We start from the raw sequence: 24,405 nt of genomic DNA on the forward strand, positions 1-24,405 counted from the left end.
GTAGAGGAGGAAATTTTATTAGGTAAAAGCAATGGGTTTCAAAATGTAACAAAAATACTGTTTGTAATCCAAAAATTCCACTTAAAATAATTACAGAAAATAATCACATTATAGTATGTGCTTATGCCATTTATGTATTTCATTACACTTGCATTTAATACAGTCAACATTCAAACCATTTTCTTTAGTAAATCTAGTGCAATAAAAACTTAGTCATAGTCTTTTCTATCTTGATCTGGTTTCTTTAGTTATTGGGATTTAAAAAAATTTTCTATGTATTTTAAGAAGCCTGCAGTCTCTATGCTTATGTTCCCCAAAGAGATTACTCTGATGGTGTTTCAAATCTTAACACTTGTCTAGACTTTTTGTCTTAAAACAGTCATATATTTGGAATATTTTTGTCTGTTTATTTGCAATAGGGTCTCATGTAGCCCAGGCTGGCTTTGATTCACTCTATAGCCAAGGCTGGCCTTGAATTTTCCTTGATCCTCTCACCTCTGTCTCCCAAAAGCTAGGATTGCATGCATCCATCAGCATGCCTCATCTAATCTGAACTCTGATAAGAGTTCTTTTTCTCTTTCCACCTCTATCTCCATTACAGAATGAGATTCAAGTTATTACTACCTCAAAGTGAGGATTTCTATTTTTAATTAAATTCTTTTTAGGCAAGGTCTCATTAGATAGCCTTGGCTAGCCTGGAACATGAACTCACAGAGATCAGCCTGCCTCTGTTTTCCAAGTACTGGGATTAAAGGTGTGCAACACCTACACTTTTCATTCCTTAGGACAGATTTCTTTGTGTAATTTATTAAAATACTTGCAAGAATTTTGCATAAAAACAAAGTAAGCATTTAAACATTTGAAATCACACACACACATGAAGCAGCAATAAGGAATTAGTCACATCGTTAACAAAAAGTAAAAAAAGTATATTTACAAATCAGGAAATAATACGGTCATAAGATTCATATGGTTAAGGACTGTATGTGTAGCAAAAGCATTTGTAGTCATAACCAGATTCAAACATCACTAAATTTTACCTCAGGAAAAGTTTTATACAGACATTATCAGTTTATTTAGTGTTCCATTTTATTTTGAAATTTGAAGCTGAGCTTGACACTATACATTAGTTCTGAGAATAACAAAAATTCATTCTATATTATGGGACCATATTGCTAAGTTCAGGAGAAAATAGTGCATGGTTTGTGGGAATCTACCCCTACTGAATAATGTTCTTCTGTTCAGGAGACTTTGAAAGAAGCTTCGCTCATATTCATAAGCAAGCATGTGACTGGTACACAGCGAGAAAGGAAGCTAGTGTTACATTTCCCTAATAGCTACATTATCTTGTTAAAGATTTGGTCTTAGATTTTCCTTTTCTATGCCATTTCTTTTTACTTACATGCTACAGATATTGTTAATATTCTTTTAAATTGCTTAACTACATTTCACAATATGTTATAATTCTGTTTTGAGTTTAGAATGATGTGTTTATGGAAATATGTAATTATCTCCCTTTATAGTGCATTTACAATGCCTAGCAAGCCCTTTATTCTAGAAGGGAACTGTGAAGATACATGGCATAAACTTAATCACTGAAGTCACATGACTTTTACAGTCACTTTTCCTTAGATTTTCCGTAAGTACTAGGAGAAGTCACTGAATCAATTTTGTTACAACAAAGTGATTCCAAAGTGATCTTTATTGAGTTTTCTTGGCTTTTTGCAACTGGAACTTTGGGGCTGACGGCGTTTGTCAGGAAGACAGAAAAGATGGTGCCACGTCAGATCTGATTTCCTGGGTCTGCACTTAAAGATTATCTGTTGAAGAATGATTCTTCCCCTTGTCCTCTCCAGAGCCACATCTGTCACTTCTCCAGAGGCTTAGAAGGCCCTATTTCACCACTGCCACACAGAAAAAGACAAAACTCAAGAAAAATAACATCACAAGGCAACTGCTCAACAAGACATCATGCTTAGGTCAGAGTAGTCAGCTTTGGCACACTGTTGAAGGACAGAGCAGGAGCGAGAGAATAGCTCCTAGAACCCCAACTTACTTATAAACTATTATCGCTGGTGTAAGTGTTCAAATCCAGGGCACCTTTTAGTTTTGTTCTCGTATGGTCTAAGTGAACATGGCTGCCGACATGAATATGTCACCTAAGACAAGACGGGGTATCAGGGGAAGGGGAGTTAAGCAAGGGGCACTTCCCTTCAAATGGGATAGTTTTACAATGTGTTTGCTAATGAAAACTATCTGACTGAAACACAGATGTAATGAATCTGAAAGTTCATGGTTTTAGTCTTCAGCCATCACACTAACACTACTTTATTCAAATATCATGCGTATGCTTTGCAAATGAAAACCAAGTACAAACATGGCTGTGAAGAGTCAGTTCGGGGTTTCTAACTTTCCTAATCCACCCCCAGGTATTGGGCAAAGTGTTATTTTTGTAGGAAATGTTTTGCCCTAATACTATTATCCTTTAAAAAAAATTAGTCCCTTAAAAATATCTTTCTCATACTAGGGAACATAAGCATTTGAAGGAAAAGGTGACTTCTATAATCTGGGTGCCTATATTTGTTTAACCAGAAACAGCACTGTAAGCTGTGCACAGTGATATGACAGTTGGGAGTGGAGGCAGGAGGATCACCCTGGTTAAGGCCAGACTGGCTACATGAGACCCCATCTTCAAAACAAAATAAAACAGAACCCTAGCTCTGTCTATTCACTTGACTGAGTGAGTAAGCAGGTATAAACTATTGGTTTAAGCATAATAAAAGCAAAGCAAATGTTTTAAGTCTGGCTTAAAAGCTGTATGTTTAACTCTAGTCCTTTTTCAAATAGGTCATTACAGACTACTATGCAATTTTCTCTTTTGTTTTTTTTTTTTTTTTTTGAGACAGGGTTTCTTTGTATAGCCCTGGCTGTCCTAGAACTTGCTCTGTAGATCAGGCTGTCCTTGAACTCAGAGGTCCATCTGCCTCTGCCTCCTGAGTGCTGGAATTAAAGGTATGTGCTATCATAACCAGCTTTTTTTTAATGCAAATTTTTCTTACATGAACTTAATATTCTTGGCTTCAAAATGTCTTTTGTCACCTTTCTCAGGTGCTAGCATTTCCTATGATTTTGTACTTAGCTCAATTAGCATATTGATCCATTAGAAGAAACCAAGTATTGTAATCTTCATATCTCCTTTCAGTTTTAATGCCCTTCTGCCTTCCAATAATCTGTGTGGGGTTTGATACAAAGACAATCTCTCATTACTGATTTGCCTCAATGATTTGGCTCTCTTGACTATCATAAGAAAGTTAAAGATTTAAACTCAATGCTAACTTCAACTATGTATGTGTTCATATGTGCATGTTAGTAATAAATTGGTTCAAAATCAGTATGGACCTACAAGTTGTTATTGTCATCTGGTTAGTTTCTATTTACCAACTGTCACTGGCAGATAGAAACACTAAAATCCTTCTCTTTTTGCCTTTGCCAGAATATAAACATATAAAGAGATAAATTTCATCTGTTTTTGAGACTAAACCCATCGCCAAATAATGTGTCCTAGAGTTTGATAGACAGCAGTGAGGAGCAGGGCCATTTAAATGACTATACTGGTCACAGAACAATCTCCATTTCATTCTTTTATTTCAAAAACATCATCGACATATGGTAGCCAAATTATTAAAGTTGTAGCTTTAGCATAGAATCTGTTGTATAGACATTAAATAATAGCTGCAAAGGTCAGAATCTTACTGTCCTCCTTAAAACATTAACGTTTTGAGTGCTGCTAGACTGGTGTGGTTTGAAGCTGTGACCTCCTGGGCTCATCTTCCATTTCTTTTCTAAGACTGCCTTTGAGCTTACCTAGAAATCTATAGATATTTCCACAAATGGAATTATGCAATGTTAGAGTAACCAACTTTTGTTTTTAAGTAGATCCCTTTAATAAAACAACCACACTCTACCAGTGAGGGAGGGTAATCTGTTCGCTGGCCAAAGGAATAGTGAGTTTCTTATCCACCTCTATTAAAGCAAAAAAGAGGTAATCCCAGCACTCGGGAGGCAGAGGCAGGCAGATCTCTGTGAGTTCAAGGCCAGCCTGGTCTACAAGAGCTAGCTAGTTCCAGGACAGCCTCCAAAGCCACAGAGTAACCCAGTCTTGAACCCCTCCCCCCAAAAAAAGCAAAAAAGAAACTGGTTATTGTTACATTGTTTTTTTCTGGGGAGATTTGCTTAAATAATCTGACTTCTTCAATTTACTAGTTCCACGACCAATACAAGCAAACAGAGGCTGGTGGAGAGACCAAAACAAAGCCCAGGACAAACATGCAATGCGAATTCAAGTTACCTTTCAACTGACTATTGGACCCTCAAATAACTAACTATGCCACTAAATGTTTTACGTTTAAATGAAGCAAAATCAAAACATTCTGAATGACACATTCAAATCAAGTCCTGCTTTCTACTTTTGTATTCTTACTTCAGGTTGTTCTTAAGTACCCACTGTTACCAGCCACCTTACCAAGCACCACAGATGACAGATGACCAAGGAGCACAGCCTCACATGATCTTTGTCATGTGTGTCCTATGCTGAAAAGGCACTTCTTTGTAGATGGGACATGTGTCTTCATGATTAAGTACAAGAATGTAACCTTAGTCAAAGACTGAGTTCAAATTCCATGTCTAATATATACAGTTTGTGTGGTTTAGGAAAAATAATCTTTGGACATTTGTTCCCATTCTAGAAAATTAGTAGACTTACCTCAAAGGGGATGAGGAATACAGAGTGCTGAAGAAATGGATGATCTATAGGGAGCCATCCCTACTATGGGCAAGCTGTGGGTTTCCTAAACTGGGATGTAAACATCAAATTCTTAACACAGAGGATGGCTTCACTTGTGTTAGTTTCTTAGTGTCCCTATTATCACACCTAGTTTACTGAGCTGAGCTATTAAGCACCGAGGACAGGGTTCTAGAAAAACATGCCCCACCTCAATTTCTGCTACTCTGCAATCCTAGTAAGCAGGAGAGAACGGGCATTTTATCCTTGGGAAGCACTTATTGGGCGGGGGGGGGGGGGGGATGGTGAACAAAGTTGAGGAACTGATCAAAACGGAACAATGGGGGGGGGGAAGTATGACTCTTTTTCAACAACCTGCCTCTGTCTCCCAAGTGCTGGAATTAAAGGCATGCACCACCACTGACTAGCAGCTTAATTCTTTTATGAGTACCCTCTAGAATCCTTCTCATTTAATATTTTTCTTAGAGTCAAATTGTTCATTGCCTTATATTAATTAAACATTTGCTATGTACCATGTTACTCATGTGGGTCATTTCTCTGAAAATTTTCACTTAAAAAATATGGGAATTTTGCTGGGTATGAAACACTACAAGAATGGAGACTAAGCAAGACCCTGACTAAAAAGGGAAGAACCTGAAAGGACACGAGATGCTGAACTAAAGCTTTAGCTCACACCTGTAACTCCTGAACCCAGGAGGCTGAGGCAGAGCAGCAGCATGGTCTTGAGGCCTGCCTGGGTGAGCCGGCTTGGGCTACGAGGGGGAAAAATGGAGGGGGAGGGATTAAATCCAATTGAGTTCTAGTCTTTTGTTGCCTTGGTTCTACTCTATTAAGTCCTGAGGTTTAGTCTTTATGAAAAACCATAGATCCACACTGTAGTGTCAACCTTGTTAGAAATGGATTATTTCTCCCGGAATTTTTTTGCTGTTTCCAAAAGAGAAACTCCATTGACAGCTCAGGCAGAGTGGCTGCCTAGCATGTCAAGGCTCTGGGTTTGATCTGGAGTGCCAGGGGGAAAAAAAATCTAGTCAGATTGTTTACTAAGAAATCCCAGCAATGGGACTTCAAATGAGAAGTGTGATTAATAGAGCAGGGAAGATGCTATTCTTCTCTAGTTTCTCTTCTCCTCTACAGATCTGAAAAATCTGGACCCTAAATGTGTGAACTGCCAAAGGCAGAAGCAGCAGGCAAATATCCCAGCCTTGAGTCATTGTCCTCACAGTCCAAGGAAGGCGGGAGAGGCTGGAGGCAGAAGAGGTGGGTGCTTTTCATCCCCATTAGTTTTACAAGTAACTTTTGTTTTCTTTCTTTTTAAAAAGATTTGTTATGTATACAGGGTTGTCTGCATGTATGCCTGCACGCCAGAAGAGGGCACCAGATCTTGCTACAGATGGTGTGAGTGGCCATGTGGGTGCTGAGAACTGAACTCAGGACCTATAAAGGGCATTCAGTGCTCTTAACCACTGAGCCATCTCTGCAGCCCAAGCTACTTAATTTTTACCTGAAGCCAGTCTTGTTAAAATATAATTGTACATTCTACTTGGAGAAACCTGTGCTATCCTGTACCTTAATTTCCCCCCAAAACATGCATACTTGATGGTATGAAATAGAAAATATCATCAAACATGGCTTCTTGAAACTGTCAGTTGGATAACTTAGATTATGTTTGCTTGCTAATTTGGTAGTTGTTAGCTCACACTAAAACATTAAATCAAACCTCTCTGGCTCATGAAAAAGAGGATTCTTTCTTCAAGGAGGGGAATATTTTAAAAATGTCTTTAACTGTGGGAAAGCCTTTGCAACCCAAATTCTGACAGGGAAAAGTGACCTCCCCAACCCCCAAATTAGGTCCCCTCAGATACTGTATAACTTGATAATTTTCTTTGGTTTGTCTTCCTTTACACTACTCTCTGATGTTTGGCTTTGTTAGAACATTTATGAGGTGCTTACTAGTAATCTACATATGCATTTTGTACCTTCTCTTGAGTTTTAAGTACTTATTAAACTATTACATCTAAGACATTTTAAAATGACTGACTTTTCCAGCGTTTTCTGTTAACTATGTGGTCTTGGAAAAAACTCCCAAGATTTCATATGTTTTTGTGCCTCTTCTCATGGTCAGGGTTAATGTCTTGGTTCCTGCACTGTCCTGTCCTCAGTAACATTTCAACACATGCCCATCAATCTTTGTTCATACTGTGCTCTAGTACTTTCCACTAATCCTGCACTAGCCAACATCTCTCGGTTTTCTTGGCAACTTGTACTTTTATGCAAATAGCATGTGAAAATATGATTTGCATATCTTAAAGCTATCAAGAGCAAAAAAGAGCAATGCATTTAAACTACTATCTGTGATCAAAGCCATACTTTTAAATATAAATATTAACTAAAATCCCTCTCACTATAAGGGTGTTCCTAGTAATTCACATTAAAAGGCATTCTATTCAGTAGATGTGTTTATTGGTGGGTTTTTTTTGCCAGTGTTTATTCACATGTAACTGATATAGTATAGGTAGGCCCTGTCCAAAACAACTAACAATATGACTACTTTACCTGACAAGTAGAAGCTGTTTCCATTTTTATGCTGTGATTTATTTTATAGTCCTCAAATCTTGTATCCTTTACAGAAAATTATAAAGCATAGCAATAAACTGCAATTTGCCACAACACACCTCCTCCAAATCTTAGTGTAAACACAACACACTTTTGTGCACTCTACTTTTATAGAACAACCAGATTTATAATTGATTTCTTTATTTTATTAGATTTATCAATATACATGGCAGCTTTTTCAAATCTCAGTTCCAAAGTAATTTTAAAAATGAAAAATCATTTTTCCTTAGATGTCATATTCCTAAAGAGCTATTAAAGTCTATTTATAAACAATATAATTGATAAACTAACACACTTTAGAAATCAGAATATTTTTAAATTAAAATATTTTAATGAATACAAGATGTCTTTTTAATTAACTATCATAGTTAAATTCAGTATCACAAAACAAAATGGCTTATCCCCACTAATTTCTCAAGTGAGGGAAAGTCATTGGGATTTACACTTAATATAAGTTTTAAATGTGATTATTAAATGATAACATTTTATCAATTATAGGAAATGTTCATTTATAGGAATTTCCTTAGGTCCATCAATCTTAGGCCAAGATTGAGCCCATGTCCACCTTGAAGGTTAGATCCAGTGCACCTCACTTGCCTAAGTTTGTCAATTTAAGAATATGGATTTCATTGATAAGGGAGTGAACAGTAGCCATCCACTATACAACTGACAAACAAGCCAAAAAGCCAAAAAGCCAAAAAAAAAAAAAAAAAAAAAAAAAGCCAAAAGCAAAAACACCCAAGAAGCAAAACCAAAAAAGAGGCAAAAAATGAATAGGATAGTTTTAAATAATTATTTAAAAATTCTTTAAAAATTTAAGCAGGAATGGTCAATGATCTTAGGTTTAAAATTTCATAGGATAACCTTAAAATATAAAATGAAAGTACATAGAAATAGTGAAATTATTACCTTACTGATTAAAAAAAATAGTTTCATAGTCATTGAAGGGATAATAGCCACTTACAATCTACATTGAAAAGTAATTTTAAGGGTAGTTAAGAAAACTATGAACAAAGAATGCTCTTGGAAACATCAAAAATGATAAACATGTAATGCCTAAAATATACTTAAGGTCCTACACAAAAATGTTAAAGTAAAAGGGCCTTGAAAAATTTTCCCAACACTTCTTATAAAATCAGTGTCTAAATAGCTCATATCCTTTTGCTTTGGTGTTCTGCCTATCAACTAGACATTTGTGCAGTAGAAAGCCCCTCAGGTTCTTTTCAAATGCTTGGCATTATAGTGTGATCTCATATCTTTCCTCAAATTAAACTTTGCTCCACAAATTCCACACGTGTACAGGTGAACATCCATATGCTGCTCCAGCTGTTCATTGTTTGGGAATATCTGAAAGCAGACCTGGCATATAGTCTCACCAGCGGATAAATGAGAAATCATATGCCGTACATGGTCATGTTTTCGGAAGTTTCCTTGATCACAAATGGAACAGACATACCTGGCCATGCCTTTGTGCATATCATTGTGCAGACGCAACTGGCGCTCTCTTAAAAACTGCTTTCCACATGTCTGACAAACAAACTGCTTTTCCTTAGTATGAACAGTATAGTGCTCTCTCAAATGACACCGCTGATAAAAGCCTTTTCCGCACAGGTTACAAAAATGTTTCCGTCTGTGATCTCTTTCATTTTCTTCCATGATGGCACTCTTAAACATATCCTGGTCTAGGCAGCTAGACATATGTTCCACCACTAAATTTTCAGTTTCAAAACGCTGGCCACAATTGGGACACCGAAAAGGACAGGCAGAATGTTTAAATAACTGCTTTTTCTGGATACTGTTTATTTGGTAATGATTGTCCCTGAAATCATCTAGCATTTCAACAAACATGTCCCTTATCTCAGACTGCTCATCAGGGTTCTCCTCCATGTCCATTTTCTCGTCAGCATTTCCCAGCCCATTCATCGTCAGATCCTGAGGTTCTCCACATCTCTGAGCGTGTTCCTGAAGCTGTCTGCCCTTGACAAGTATCTGTCCACATTTACCACATGCACAGATATTTTCAATGTGTTTGGCTAAGTAATGAGAAGACAGGTCCTCCTCAGTTATCGTGAGCCCACACAGCTCACAAGACGCATTTTCAGCATCCTCCTGGATTGGACTGCTATTGTTAGGGGGTCTCATGCTTTCTAAACCACTTCTTTCATCCACACTTACAGACATCCGAGGTTTTAGGGTCTTCCTACCACTCTTTTTAATGCCGACATCTTCCTCAACATAGTATCTGTAAAATGGCTCTTCAGGTTCATCTTCTAATTCATCATTGTCAGTGGACTCGTTGCAGTCTTTATCAGTAACTTTAATAATGTTGAAGTCTTTCATCTCATCTGTAGGAATATCTTCTGGTTCCATCTTGATAATAATTCTTTTCGTCTCAGCAGCTCTACTTTTTTCTTCACCAGCCATTCCAGACTCTACTGTGCTTTTTCTGTTTGCAGTGGTCAAAGCTGAATCACCAGGCGCCTGGCTGGCGTCTTCTCTGTATTTGTCTGTCTGTGCAGAAAATGTTTTGGAAGAATCCTTTTCACCAAGCTCAGCTTTGATGTTACTATCTTTTCCATCTCTAATATCTACTATCCGGTGGTAAGCTCTTGCTGTGTTTTGGTATGAATGTCGGTTAGTGCAGGTCAGCACATGTTCATCTAGTAATTTTTCACAGCTGAAGCCAAATCCACAACTATCACAGGTAAAACTCCGTCCAAAGCGTCGTGACACACGTTCTTTTGGAGCAGATAATTTGGACACAGAGCTTTTTTTGCACACATCGAATAGTGGCTCAGGAAAATTAGCTAACTGTAAAGATTCTTCATCAGGCTCTCTATTGTGTGGGGTATTCACCGTTGAACTGGGCTCTGCACACCACCGGTTGGCTTCACTGCCATTTCTAGCCACTGTGTCTTCATACATTCTTACCCCAAAAATCATCTTGCTGTTCTGTTTGCTGGAAGCAGACGACGAACATTTTGAACTAGAACAGTCTGCATCCTGTATATCTTCTAAGCAGTCAGGAACATTGTAGAGCTGTAGGTAGTTCATTGCCACTTTAAACTGCTCGAAACTGGAAGGAGCAGTCATGATCTTCCCCAGATACATGAACTGCAAAATGAGATCAAAACACTCAGCACTTATTTTCATGTTGCTGAGATTCAGTTGTGCAGTACTATGTTGATGGTTCATGAAAAACATTCTAAAATAGGAGCTACAGGCAGCTAAGACTGCTTTGTGTGCTTGGAAGTAAATGTCGTCAATAGCAATACAGCAGTCACAGAGAAAACCCCATTCTCTTTGGTTGTTTAGCTGCTGAAGGACATAGCTGCTGTGACTGGGCTTTGCCATCTTCTATTAATTAGACCTATGCAAAACAAAAATATGACAGTCAGATATCAGAAAGGCACTTTTAAAGAAGGACACTTTTAGCATGATTTTTGACTTGCATAATGTTGCTATTCAATCAAAGTATAGTTTTTCTATACCAATGAAGCAAAATCAGAAATATGCTTAAATCATTTTTAAATCTGAAGATGAAAATATTCTAGCCATTTATTCAGTTTTCTCATATTAAACAAAAGGCACCAAAAGCAAAGGTTTTCCGGCTTAGGCTCAGGGTCTGGTAAGGGGCTGTCTGTGGGCGCCATGTCAGGCTGTGAAGGTGGCAAAAAGAAGCCCCTGAAACAGCCCAAGAAACAGGCCAAGGAGATGGGCGAGGAAGATAAGGCTTTCAAGCAGAAACAAAAGGAGGAGCAGAAGAAACTGGAGGAGCTGAAAGCCAAGGCCGTGGGGAAGGGGCCCCTGGGCACAGGTGGAATTAAGAAATCTGGCAAAAAGCTGTTCCTCATACCTGAGATGATGGTGACCCTCTTCCATTCCTATTTAAACATCTGGATTCCCTGCCATAATAACGTCTTTGCCACCTACAGCTAGAATAAAGAGTCATCCTGGAGCCTGTTAAACATCTGGATTCCCTACTATACCATCTTTGCCATGCACAGATGTGTTTATACATAAATTATTCACACACAAGTGTGTGTGCGTATTTGGCTAGGCATGGTGGTGCATGCCTTTAATCCCAGCACTCTGGAGGCAGAGGCAGGCGGGTCACTGTGAGTTCCAGGCCAGCCTGGATTACAGAGCGAATTCCAGGACAGTCTCCTAAACAATAGAGAAATCCTGTCTTGAAAAACAAAAAAAAGGCAGAGGCAGGCAGATCTCTATGAATTCCAGACCAGCCTGCTCTACACAGTAAGCTCTATGCCAGCCAAGACTACATAGTGAGATCTTGTACACAAACAATCAAGCAAACAAAAAAAGGAAGCATGAGGACTCCCAGAAACCATGTCTTTAAAAACCTGGGCATGGGGTATACCTCTGCACCCTCAAGACTTGCTGGGAGGTCAGCCTGCTACCTTACTTGTGAAGTTCCAAGCCAATGAGAAACCCTGTCTCAAAAACAAGGTAAACAGCACTGAGGAACAACGCCTTTATAAATGAACATGCACACACAAAAACTGTCTTCATCCTAGAGGGAAAACTCATACTAAATTTGAAAGGGGACAGACATTAAGATACAAACAACAAAAGTAAATAATTTGATTGTAGAGCATTAAAAGCCTTTTGAATGATTTGATATTAAGAAACTGTTGCTCATTTATGTGCTAAAAAGCCCTCCTTTTTCAAATTTACTCTGGGGGTTTAAAATTATTTTACACACACACACACACACACACGACTGTGGAAATCAGAGAAGGCATTAGATCTGGAGTTACAGTCAGATGAAAGTACCTGTGAATACTGGGAACCCAACCAGGGTTATCTGCAAGAGCACTAAGTGTTTAACTGCTGAGCCATCTCTCTAGCCCTCTACCTTGGGTTTTTAAGACAGGGTTCTATTGCACAGCTGGGAGAACCTGGAACTATCCCTGTATAGCCCAGTCTAACCTCGGACTCAGAATCCTAATTCAGCCTCCTGAATACAGAATTACACACGTGAACCATCACATCGGGCTAAAAACCCTTATCTTTTAGATTAATGTACTGATGTACTTACAGATGAAATGACATATTTGAGATAACCTTCAAAACAAATGAGGAAGGAATGAAGGCTACAGATAATACAAAACAGGCTATGAAATAAAGCAGGGACCTTAAGAGTTTTTTTTTTTTTTACTTGCTTGAAATTTTCCAGAGAAAAATTTACTAGGGCTGGAGAATGGCTTAGTGGTTAAGAGTGTTCCTACATGGCAGCTAACCACCATTTGTAACTCCAGTTGCTGGGGCTAGAATGCCCTTTTTAAATCTCATGAGCACTGCACACATATGGTGCACAAACATACATGCAGGCAAAAGACCAATACACACAAACTAAACAAGCTTTTTTTTTAAATAAACACAAAATTCTATCAAAAAATCTGCTGGATTTGGTGGCAAAAGTCTTTACTCCCAGAATTTGGGAGGTAAGGCAAGCAGATCTCTTTGAGTTCCAGGCCCACCTGGATATACAGTGAGACCCTGTCTGAGAAAATAGGAAACAAACTTTATTAGGTTATATAGGACTTACACCAATTGTTTGGTATTTTTCTCTTTTCTTGAATTATGGAGAAATGGCAGAATACATCTTTTATTGTTCATCATGTACACGGGGGAAAAGAAGCAGTGAATTTGGGAAAAAGGTATCTATTTTTATATCCCCCCCCCTCTTAGGGGCTAGAGATATGGCTCAGTGGTTAAGAGCACTGGCTGCTCTTCCAGAGGGTCTGGGTTCAGTTCCCAGCACCCACATGGCAGCTCACACCTGTCTGTAACTCCAGTTCCAGCACTTCTGACACTTTCACACAGACAAACATGCAGGCAAAACACCAATGAACATTAAAATAAATTGTTTAAGAAAGAATAGCCAGGTGTTGGTGGCGCACGCCTTTAATCCCAGCACTCCGGAGACAGAGGCAGGCGGATCTCTGTGAGTTCGAGGCCAGCCTGGTCTACAGAGCTAGTTCCAAGACAACCTCCAAAACAATACAAAGAAACCCTGTCTCGAAAAAACAAAACAAAAACATATACATATAGATATATAGATATATGAAGACAGCAAATGAAGGTGCAGAAACAAAACTGTTACCATTAGAATTAAATAAAAACAAATCTATACAATAATACGACTGAATGCAAAAGGTTGAAAAAACATTACCCACGCCTATTTTAAGTGGGGTGACATTTTGAGGTCACTAGTCATCCTCACTATATGATATCCAGAAATTGTTAATGAAAAATAAAGAGAAAGAAGCAAAGATGACCAATAGCTCTAAAAAAGACTTTCTAAACAGTTGTTGGAAACTGAAACAAACCAGGGTGGAACCTAGAGATGCCAACATCCAGAGGGTGAGGCTGAGCCCGGCAGACAGAGCCGGGCCTGGTCCTGCTCTCCCATTCTGTCGCCTGTTTACTACCAGTCGCCCGTACCAAGGTGGGACTCAAATAACACACACACAAGGAATCACACAACTAACGTGTAAAATGTGGCGTTTGCCACCTAGTAATTAACAGAAACAATACTGGCTGTGCTTGTAATGGTGATGATGTTTATTTGAGCACCAGGAGGTAAATCTAACTAGATAACTTTAAACTTCCTTCCAAGTAAGAGCCAAATGACACAGTCAAAAAATCCCAAGATCCTTTCTTATCTAAATGAAAAACAGCGATTCCACCACTAAAGCCAACTACATACATTCAATTACTTAAAATCCATTATTTTGCATTAACCTAAACAAGCACTATACCAATTAGTACAGCGTTGAAAGCACTTCAATGAACCTTTTTTTCACTCAATAAATCAGTAACTGTATGTAGTGCTGAGATCAGCAACACGGGTATCCCAAAGCATAAGGACATCAGGAGAAGTTTTCTTCCCTGGACGAGCGATTTCTCGCAGTATGCAGTTAAGAAGTGTCACTCTATAGAAGGCAGCATGCTGTGGTGAGAACAAGCACTGTGTCCAAATGCCAGAGTAAATCCCACCCCGCTGTCTCCGTGTGTGTGGCATCCTCCTCTCTCCCATCCTACTGTGAGATGCTGAAGAAGGGCTAGGCCAATTTTCAGTGCTACCTCTACAGTTTCCAGGCTGACATACAATTATCATTTAAGCAATGTAATTATTTTCTATACAACTTTATTATCTATTGGGTAAGATTGATTTTACCCAGAGTGGGGGATGGGGAGGATCTAAATTCTTAAAAGACTTTAGCTTAGCTCTTTAAGGTTAAGTTTTGCATTACACTTATATAAAACAGCTTGGTGAGCTGGGCGGTGGTGGTGGTGCACACCTTTAATCCCAGCACTCGGGAGGCAGAGGCAGGCGGATGTCTGTGAGTTTCCTCCAAAGCCACAGAGAAACCCTGTCTCAAAAAACCAAAACCAAAAAAACAAAAAACTTAAAAAAAAAAAAACCAAACCAAACAAAAACCCAGCTGGGTGTGGTGGCACATTCCTTCAAGCACTTGTGAGGCAGAGAAAGGAGGATCTCTGTGCACACTGATATTTTTCCTGAATGTATGTCTGTGTGAACCCTCCTGGAACTGGAGTTACAGACAGTTGTGAGCTGCCATGTGGGTGCTGGGAATTGAACCTGGGTCCCCTGGAAGGGTAGTCAGTGCTCTTAACCACTGAGCCATCTCTCCAGCCCCAGGAGGATCTCTGAATGGTATGATCTATAGTGAGTTCCAGGATAGCCAGGCTACACAGAGAAACTGCTATCTCAAACCCCTACCCCACCTCCAATGGTATAAAGCATTTACTTTCATTCGAATTCCAAAAAATTAGCTTTCTTTTCAACTAAATTTTTTACTTATAACTAAAAAATGTTGGAGAAGGCTCCATGGTTAAGAGCACTTGTTGCTCTTACAGAGAGAGGACCTAGGAACAATTCCTAGCTCTCACATGGTGGCTCACAACTTGCCTGCGTAACTCCAGCCCCAAAGGATCTGATGCCTTCTTAGACCCCAGTGGGCACCAGGCACACACGTGGTGCACAAACACAGATATAGAGAAAATACTCATACATACAAAATAAAATAAACATCTAAAGGAAATGTTCCTGGGTGTGGCTTTAATCCCAGCACTGGGAGGCACATGGGGAAATCTGTGAATTCCAGACCAGTCTTGGCTACACAGTCTCAAAACCAACAAAAATGTCACCAAAATATGGTAAGCTTTACATCACGTAGCTTATCAAGAAGTTTGCTTACATAAACAGAGTCCTATCTCACCTGCTCTGTTTTTGTGATTAGAATCTGTGACTGTATTTGTTTGTGTTACCAGCTATCACTGGAAGATCACATTTATCACAGCTGGCAGTTGGGCTGGGACAGAACATAAACCCTCAACTTGTATTCAAAGGAGGAAAGCACTCCAGCAACAAGGAGACAGCGACCCAATATATCTTATGCCACAATTAAAAAATACTTTGAAAATGTTTACCAGTTTATTTTAAAAGTCAAAAAGTGATCACAAAACACACCAACTGTATTAAGCAATTCAGATAGTCATAAACCTACAGAGCATAGATCTTAATCTGTGCCCAAGAATCTTACTTATTTATAAGCAAACACCTATGACAACTACACATTGTATCAGGATATAGTTATCTGTGGTAGACCAGGTACTGGGACTACAGACAAGGACTCCTATATACCTCAGATGGTACTAAAACTTCCTTGGCACTAATCTAGTGTGGTGAAGACTGGGTTAGAGTCCTGAATTCAGCAGGTGCTACTGTACAAGTGACAAGCCTCACTGGATGATAGGTGCAATGTGGCTTTATCTGTGTTTATTGATATGTTCCCTAAATATGCTATACAGCTTTTTGTTTTTTTGTTAAGACAGGGTCTCATGTAGCCTAGCCTGGCATCAAACTCCATTTGTATTAAAGGATGACCTTAAACTTCTGTTCCTCCTCCTTCTGGAATCATAGGCCTCCACCACCATGCCTGGTTTACGAAGTGCTTGGGACCGAATCCAGGCTTCCCAAATGTAAGCACTCTGTCACTGAGCTACACCCCCAGCGCCGCAGAAGCTATTTTCAGCGACTTCCTCACTGACATAGTAAAATCTCAGGAACGACTTAGTCTATGGCTAAATCTCTTAAATGGTAAATAACAGTTTCCACCTGGTTACATAAGGGTCTGTAAATATGCACATACAGCAGGGGTGGTGCACACCTTTAATCCCAGCAGTTCCACACAGTCAGAGGTCCATAGGGACAGAGAAAGACACACAGACACACACTCTTCCTCAAATGCCATATTTCAGACTACACAGCCCAACTACTAATAGAAACAAAAAAATTTAGGTTCTGTTTAAAACCAGTTGTAGATATTCCTAAAGATAAAAACGTCTTACTATGAGCTACATAAGAGAGAATGAAAAAAAATATTCACTATCTAAAACCAGGCATTCTGGCTAGCTATTAAATTCAGTACTTAGTACAGGAAGTTCTGAATTTATAATGGGATCATGTTCCAAAACTTAAAAATAAGTTATTTGGAACCTGAAACACACATTCCCATAGAAACAATGCTATAAATGGTGGCTCAGTTTCGTGCTTACACCCAAAAGTCTGCTAAAGCCACCACATGCCCCATATTAATCTTAACAATGCTGTGGTACTGCTCGTGTCATTAGCACTCACTGATCTAAGGAGCAGTATGGTACAGTAGTGCCCACTACACCGAGCCCTCGAGGACAGGGACACGCTTGCAGGCCTTACTGTTCTTGTGCCCAGCACAGTCTTCCCACATGGTTGGCACTTAGCACATGTTTGTCAAAATGAAAGGGAGGTAAAAAAGTTCTGGAAACAGGCACTGCTAGATAATGGGTACCAGTTCTACCCGCTTGGTAGGTCCCGGGGAACCTTTCCACCCCCTGTATGTTGCCTCTCAACCATCAAAGCAGGATGGTCACACTCAGCAAAGGGTTCTTGTAGACACTAGGAACCACAGGGTTTTGAGCAATCTAGTTCTTAAAAGTTAATGCCATCACACTGAACACAATTTATAAAATTCCATGAAAAATCAAGTTAACTTACTGTTCTGCAGACGAGAAAGCAAACGGAGGCTGAGTCTCAGGGGTTAAGTCATATACTCAGCCACATGGAGTTTCAGTGGCTGTCAGGGTTAGACCTGGGTCTCCAGCGTCCTGGCTCAGGCTCTTCCTGTCACTAACAGCTCCCCTGGCTTCTCCTCATCACTAAGCATTGCTGAAATGGAGGAACTGTCTACACTTACTCCAGCCACCCTCACACTGCCACTCTTTAGTTGTAGATCGTGGCTTGTTTGTTGGGTGGTGTTTGTTGGTGTTTCAAGCCAACAGCTTCACTTCTTAAAGGGATGCTGATCTGGTGTCCACAGGCTGTGAACTAGACAAAAACTCAGTGAAACACTACATAATTTAATTCTTTGGGGTCCTATGTACAATGATAGTAGACAAGCAAATTGCCTTCTTTGGCTTCTTGGCAGAACAATGGATAATAAATGTTACACCAAGCAACACAAATGAACCATCTCTGTCAACTGGATCTCAGAAAAGGCATTCATTCAGAGGGCAGAGGGAAAAATAATGGAGTTTTGAATATTCTTTTCTCTCCAGTACAAGAGGAAAGGTATTTATTTATACCTCCAACTTTAAACCCCTATCCTAGAGGCAGTATAGTCATGACCTGAACACCAGAGGGCACTGTAGGTGCCTCTGACCTAAAAGAAGCCAAAGCTGGTCCCCCTTAGCACGTGGCATTTGTATTGTTAGGGTTTGTGGTACAGGACTCTACTTATTCCAAACTATTTGCTCTGTGCACTGTCTGCTATAGCTGTGAGCAACTGGATGCAGGCTGCTAGCTGACTGCTCAGTTTAGAACTTAAGTACTCAGTGACTGCTGCTGAAGATCCTGCCAGGCAGCTCCCCACAGTGACCAGTCATTTTCCTGCTTCCAGAGACCCTGAAAGTTTTACAAAGTTCTGCAGCTCAACTGGTTTCTTCTGCTTACTTCTAACCAAAATTATGGAGGGGAGACAGGGTCTCACTAGGTCTACAGAAATCTGCCTGCTTCTGCCTCCTGAGTGCTGGAATTAAAGGTGTGTATTACCACACCAGGCAAAACTCCAAATGTTTATTTAATTAAAATAAATGAAATAAAACCAATAAAAATATCTATTTTAAGCATAATTCTACTTATAAACCTTTAATTTCTTAAGACTTCCCCAACCCAAACACTTGAAAAGTGAAAGCTTTCCTTATTTTACACACACATCTTTGGGGAACCCTTCTGACCCACAATGAGGCAGGCACCTCTTTTCTGCGCTGCAAATGATGGGTCATCCAAACTGGAGGTTGTATCAGTCATTCTTGTTTTAGTGTAAGGCTCTTGAGACCAAGGTCTCCTGTCAGTCATGATTGAAACCTCTAGCTTCTAGTAGCTACTTGACATTTAACTGATACATTTAATGATTTTTTTAAGAAATAAATATTAAAGCAGGCAAGTTTTAATTTGCTTATCAGTTTTTGCTTTGGCTATCACTGAAACTTATATAGTTGTTGACAATCTACAGGGCCTTTTTCATACATTAGTCAACCGATTCTCACAACACCCTGAGATAGGTTTTAAATTATCCTTATTTTGGGAAGAAAACAGGTGTGGCAGTTAACAACTCATCCTGTAAACAGAAAACGGGGCTGAAACACTAACTCTTGATTCAAAAATGCAGTGTTTCAGTTTTTGTAACCCAGACAACACTTTCTGGATATGATTAAAAAGTAAGTGAAGTGCCCCTCTGGAACATTCTAAGTCTCCCACAGTCATTTTCCTTTATTGTAAAAGCTCCTATCATTCTTGCACTGTCTTATCTTGCAGGCAAGCAGAATGCACCCCATGCCCCTCTCTGTTTCCGTCTGCTGACCACCCATCCCACCTCTGCTGCTGACAATTTCAAGTGGGAAGGAGCTCTTCAGTTAGCTCTTAAAAGGATAGCATGTATCTCACACAGAAAACCAAAAGAAAATATAATTAGTAATTTATTATTTGCTTGTGTTTTTTTGGGGGGGTTTCACTACATAGCCTTGGCTGGCCTGGAACTATGCATATCAGGCTGACCTTGAACCTATGGAAAATTCACTTGCCTCTGCCTTCTGAGTCACTCACCCCCACACTCTGCTATTCTTTAATTTTTAATACTCATTATTATATTTTGCAGTGCTGAGGGTTGAATCTAGGGCCTCATGCATGACAGGCAAGTATTCTACCACTAAGCTATACCTCCAGCCTTCAAATATGATTGAGAACAATTTATATTCACATGGTAGTGTTTTAAAAAAGCATGTCCTCAACACCCTCAAGTAACTACTGTGATTAAATTTGCATGTATTGTTTTGGGGCTTTATTAGAAAACCAACTTCACAGCTCATCCTTCTTGAATACACCAGGTTAACTCTGCAGTGACTACACAGGACAAAATATCAGTATACTTAAAGACATCCACCTTAAATATATGAGATGCCAAATTCGAGTGAAATTCAGACCAGCATGTGTGTGTGTGTGTGTTGTGTGTGTCCCGCAACTGTTATTCCTTTCTGCGCTGTAACCTAAAACAACACCGTCACTAATGCCCCCCCTTTTGGATTTCTTCCCAATTACGTTTCTCTTGCAGCTTTGGATACTGATCAAGAGGAACCCACACCATAACAAAAAGGCAATACCCTGGTAGTGGTTTTAGAGGCAATTATACCCACTCATTCCCTATGGTAAGCTAGGAAGCTCTCTACACATGAAGGGTTTGTTTTAATGAGGTTAGCCTGCATAAATTAATCAGATAATGGATTGCAACATTTGCAAAGAATGAGGAAGCCCACCAAGGTAAACTTCATGAGGACTAAACTAAAACAGCAGCTCTATTAAGCATGAAAACTTACACATCTGTTACCAAATCATAGGATTTGACACGAGCTCAATGCAAAAACCCTTCCTTCTACCTGGCAATTCTCACCAATCTGAGTTATGAAAACAGAACATGAAGGGAACAGGCCAGAGTGAGGCACACACAGCAGCAAGATGATCAGATACTGCCCTCATAGTTTTACAACACTGAATGGATTGTTCACAGTGACTATCTCTGGGGAGTGGGAGTCAGAACAACTTTCCAGTTCTGTATTTTATGTAATTTAGTATAGGCTGAATTATTATAAAGAGCATAGAATTCCACCCAGCACTCAGGAGGCAGAGGCAGGTGGATCTCTTGAGTTTCAGGCCAGCCTGGTCTACAGAGCTGAGTTCCAGGGCTACATAGAGAAAAGAGAAACCCTGTCTTGAAAAGGTAAAAAAAAAAAAAAAAAAAAAAGAGAGAGAAAAGAAAGAAAAGGCATTCCCACTTTAAGGAAAAGTAGACACAAGTTAATAAAGCCACAAGAAACTATCAAAAGAACACCAGAGACCAAAGTGAACTCAGAAGCAGATTTTTCACATATTCAACCCCCAAGACAAAAGACTGCAGCCTAAAAAATATTTTTTAGCATTTCTATTACAAATGTCCCATTCTCCCCCTCCCCTTTCAGCTGTCCTAGCTAACGAAGACCCCCCCCCAAAAGGGCAGCAACATGTTTTCCTGAATGTTAGAAAATAAAAAATGGTGTTACAGGGAACACTTGGGACACTTTGAAAAAGGACCCTGATTGCACCAGAAACTGACAAACATGGAGAATGAAGAAGCAGAGGGTACAAAAATTTAGCAGCTACTATGAAATCAAAACACAAGGCCATGAGCAGGCTTGGCAGCACAAACCTTTAAACCTACTATTGTAGATGTGGGCACGTCTCTTAAGAGTTCCAGGCCAGCCTGGTTTAGGGTTGTAAATCAGTCAGTGCTACAAGGTGAGACCCTGTTTTCAGAAAACAAAACCTACGAGGTCAAAAACCTAGTGTGGTGGCACAGGCCTATTAATTCCAACAGTGGTTGAGTGGTTGGAGCAGGAATATAGAAAGCTAAGGCCAGTCCTGGACCAAAAGTTGAGAGAATCTAATTAAAAAACAAACAAACAAAAAACAGTCAACATGGTAATACATGCCATTAATTCTGAGGCTAGTCTGGTCTACAGAACATCACACACACACACACACACACACACACACACACACACACACACACACACACACGGTCAAGAAGCTATGCTTATGCAAAATGGGTTCTCTTGTTCTCTTTTCTGACAATGATGCCCCTACCACTTTCACTGGTTCAAAACAGTAAGCATGATGTTAGAAACTGGAGGAATTTAGTATCATGAAAACTGAGATTTTGCTTTTTAAAATTATTTCTAATTATGTATTTATGTGGGGAGAGGGGTGTGTGCACACGAGTTCCCTGGAATTGGAGCTGCATGCAGTTGTGAGCTGCCTAATATGTATGGGTGCTAGAAGTCAAACTCAGGTCCTCTGGAAGAAAAGCAAGTGCCCTTAAACATAGAGCCATCTCTGTAGCAGAGTTTTGTTTTTGTTTTTTTTAAAGGATCTTGCTATGCAGGCCAGGTCCAGGCTAGCTCCAACTCCTGATCCAGCCTGTGGAAGTGCTGGGAATATAGGCAGGCACAACCACACCCTGAAAAGCTTTGGTGTAAATAGAGAAATACTGCTGTTAGAATGGGTGTAAGTTGCTATAACCAACACTGTACTGTAGAATTTCCACTTATTAACCTCTGGAAAGGCATTTCACCTCTTTCCTACTTAACTTCCATCTATTTCTTTAAGAGGAAGAAACCCTGAGTGGTTCCTAATGCCATTCAGTATTACTGAGACTTCAGGAGATAACAGCAAGTGGTTCAAAGGGGAAGTTTTACGGTTCCGGGGAACGACCAGCCATCATTCAGGGTTCAGATTCCTGCACCTCCGTCCTCTACTTCTCTCCAGATCACATCCATTTGAGGTGACAAAGTTCCAGAGAGCCTGTCTTACACCTTTTAAAAACCGTGGTTGCTTTAACGTTATCTTAAGAACTACATCATTTTCCCCAATCTGCTTCAGGGTGCCTCGAACTTCGGCTCAAGAAATTAATTCTAAGTGGTCTTCGGAACACAAAACTAGGCTTGGAGGCTCATGTCTATCACCCACAATTTAGGATTCCCTAAGGCAGAAGAATTACGTCGAAGCGATCCTGGGCTACCTTGCCAGACCTTGTCTCAAAAAAATGAAAAAAAAAATGCTTGGAACGCTTTGTAGATTCCAGTGTCAAAGGGAAAAATGTGGCGGCAGCGACACATACTGTACGGAAATACATTCTGAACAGTGGAGAATCTACGTGTACCTTCGCAGCGACACTCGATTTAGGAACACGATCGCACACATATAAATACCCTAGCCCCGGAAAACAAGGACTTTCATTAACCTGTTCCTGACGCGACCGAGTTGGAAAATGTCTTGTCAACCCCCGCGATCACGTGGACGGGTGGCTCAGGTGGAAAGGCAGCCTGGGAGCGGCGGCTGAGCTCAGACCCACGCCTGCACGCTTCAGCCGCAAGGACTCCGATCGCCACCCAACTCGCTCACCGCCTCTCCCAGAACTTCTACTTATAAGCGCCCACCACTGGAGGCTTTCGAAAAGCACTTTCTTCTCGGAACTCGGGGGGGAGAGGAAAAAAATCTCGTCCACAGAGAAAAAATCCCCCCTCACCCCCAGACCTACCACTTTTGACCTGAACAAAAAGCGTGTGTGCTGACGAGAGGGGGTGGGAAAGAGCGAAGCAGGAATCCGCGCGGCCCGGCCGCCTCCTCCCTCGGAGCGCGCCCAAGTCTGCGGCCTCCGGCTCCGGGACGCTCCCCTCCCACCGGCCGCCCGGCCGCAGCTGGAAGTTAGCGAAGCGCGCTCTGGGCCCGTCAATCAAGCGCGGCCTCCCGCCTCCACCTCCCCTCCCCCACCACAAAATAAAATAAAGGGAAAAGAAGTAATTTAGGAAGTCGTCTGGAGAGGGGGATTCGTCCCGGACCCGGGGAGGCCGCGCGCACCGGGCTGACTGACCGCCGGCACCGAGCAGGAGGGCGGCTCAGCAGTCCCCCGCCACCGGATCCTCGCCGCGCGCCCTCCGCGCTCCGGCTCCCCCGCACCGGTCGCCGCCGCCGCCGCGGGCCACGCACTCCTCCAGGCCCGCGGCTCGGCCCCGGTCAAAGTTGCGCAAATCGCCCCGACGACTGGCAGATACTCACCGGGCGCGGAGGGACGCGCGGCTGCGGAGGTTTTCGGGAGTTTCGGGCAGCGGGGCCGCGGGGCGGGCGAGCGGAGGTGAAGGACCGCGGGCTGCAGTTGACGGCGCGCGGCGCTCGGCTGGGCTGCGCCGAGACACTCCGGCTCTGCCAGGGACTGCGCTGCAACAAAGGACTTCCGCTGCCGCACAGCCGCGCCTGCCGCACCGCACTGAGCCGGCCCCGCTTACGCGGCGACTCCGGGTCTGCCCACCAGTTCGCCGCGGCGTCCGCCAGCCTTCCCCTCCCTCTCGCCCGCCCACCCACTCCGCCGCTGGCGGCTAGGGGCACCCGCGGTCGCCTGTTGGTTGCAACAAGTTTCTGCGTCGGGGCCGAGGAGGCTGGCACTGCCCGCAGCGACGCGGGCGCCCGGGCGGCGGCTTGGGCAGCACTCTTCGCCCCTCTCCCCTGGGTCGCCTCGGCCCTCCTCCTGTTTGCACAGCTGGACGCCACTGGGATCCTCCCGACTCCCCCGGGGCTGGATGCTGCTCGCCCTCTGCCCAGTTATCAGACCCCTGCCCCGCAGGGCCCCGCAGTTGGACCCGCCCCTGCGCTCCACCCTGGACGCTCTGGGGGCGCTGACACCCTCGTCCCGTCCCGCCTGAAGCTCGTCCGCTCGGGGTCGCCCGTTCCCCGCGCCCTCCCCACCCCCCGAACCCCTCCTGGCGCGGGCCCGACGGCCTCTGGCCTGAGTCACTTCCCCCGCCATGCCCCGCCC

The 24,405-nt window shown here is 41.7% G+C and overlaps 2 protein-coding genes and 1 long non-coding RNA gene across 5 annotated transcripts; 2 read left to right on the forward strand and 1 right to left on the reverse strand.

The window, feature by feature from the left end:
- Nucleotide 1: 1 nt before the first annotated feature.
- On the reverse strand, nucleotides 2-23,789 carry Zbtb1 (zinc finger and BTB domain containing 1). Of its 3 annotated transcripts, XM_013115404.3 has the most exons (3): nucleotides 23,652-23,789; nucleotides 8,871-10,784; nucleotides 2-1,904 (listed from the first exon to the last, which is right to left on the reverse strand). In XM_013115404.3, the coding sequence occupies exons 2-3, from the start codon at nucleotides 10,766-10,768 to the stop codon at nucleotides 1,868-1,870; spliced, it is 1,935 nt and encodes a 644-aa protein (XP_012970858.1). In that variant the 5' UTR covers nucleotides 10,769-10,784; nucleotides 23,652-23,789; the 3' UTR covers nucleotides 2-1,867. The 3 variants fall into 3 exon arrangements, with proteins under 3 accessions (XP_012970858.1, XP_040598824.1, XP_005072814.1); XM_040742890.1 differs by lacking the exons at nucleotides 2-1,904; nucleotides 23,652-23,789 and adding an exon at nucleotides 23,134-23,300 and having other exon boundaries at nucleotides 8,190-10,784; XM_005072757.4 differs by lacking the exon at nucleotides 2-1,904 and having other exon boundaries at nucleotides 8,191-10,784.
- On the forward strand, nucleotides 5,086-19,489 carry LOC121139331. The gene is made up of 2 exons (XR_005876263.1): nucleotides 5,086-6,058; nucleotides 19,323-19,489. It is a non-coding gene; the product is annotated as an uncharacterized LOC121139331 (long non-coding RNA).
- Nucleotides 10,930-11,366, forward strand: LOC121139330 (translation machinery-associated protein 7-like). The gene has a single exon (XM_040742906.1). The coding sequence runs from the start codon at nucleotides 11,066-11,068 to the stop codon at nucleotides 11,351-11,353; it is 288 nt and encodes a 95-aa protein (XP_040598840.1). The 5' UTR covers nucleotides 10,930-11,065; the 3' UTR covers nucleotides 11,354-11,366.
- Nucleotides 23,790-24,405: the final 616 nt, after the last annotated feature.

Source organism: Mesocricetus auratus, unplaced genomic scaffold, assembly GCF_017639785.1.
Source record: "Mesocricetus auratus isolate SY011 unplaced genomic scaffold, BCM_Maur_2.0 Super-Scaffold_15014, whole genome shotgun sequence".
NCBI lineage: Eukaryota > Metazoa > Chordata > Mammalia > Rodentia > Cricetidae > Mesocricetus > Mesocricetus auratus.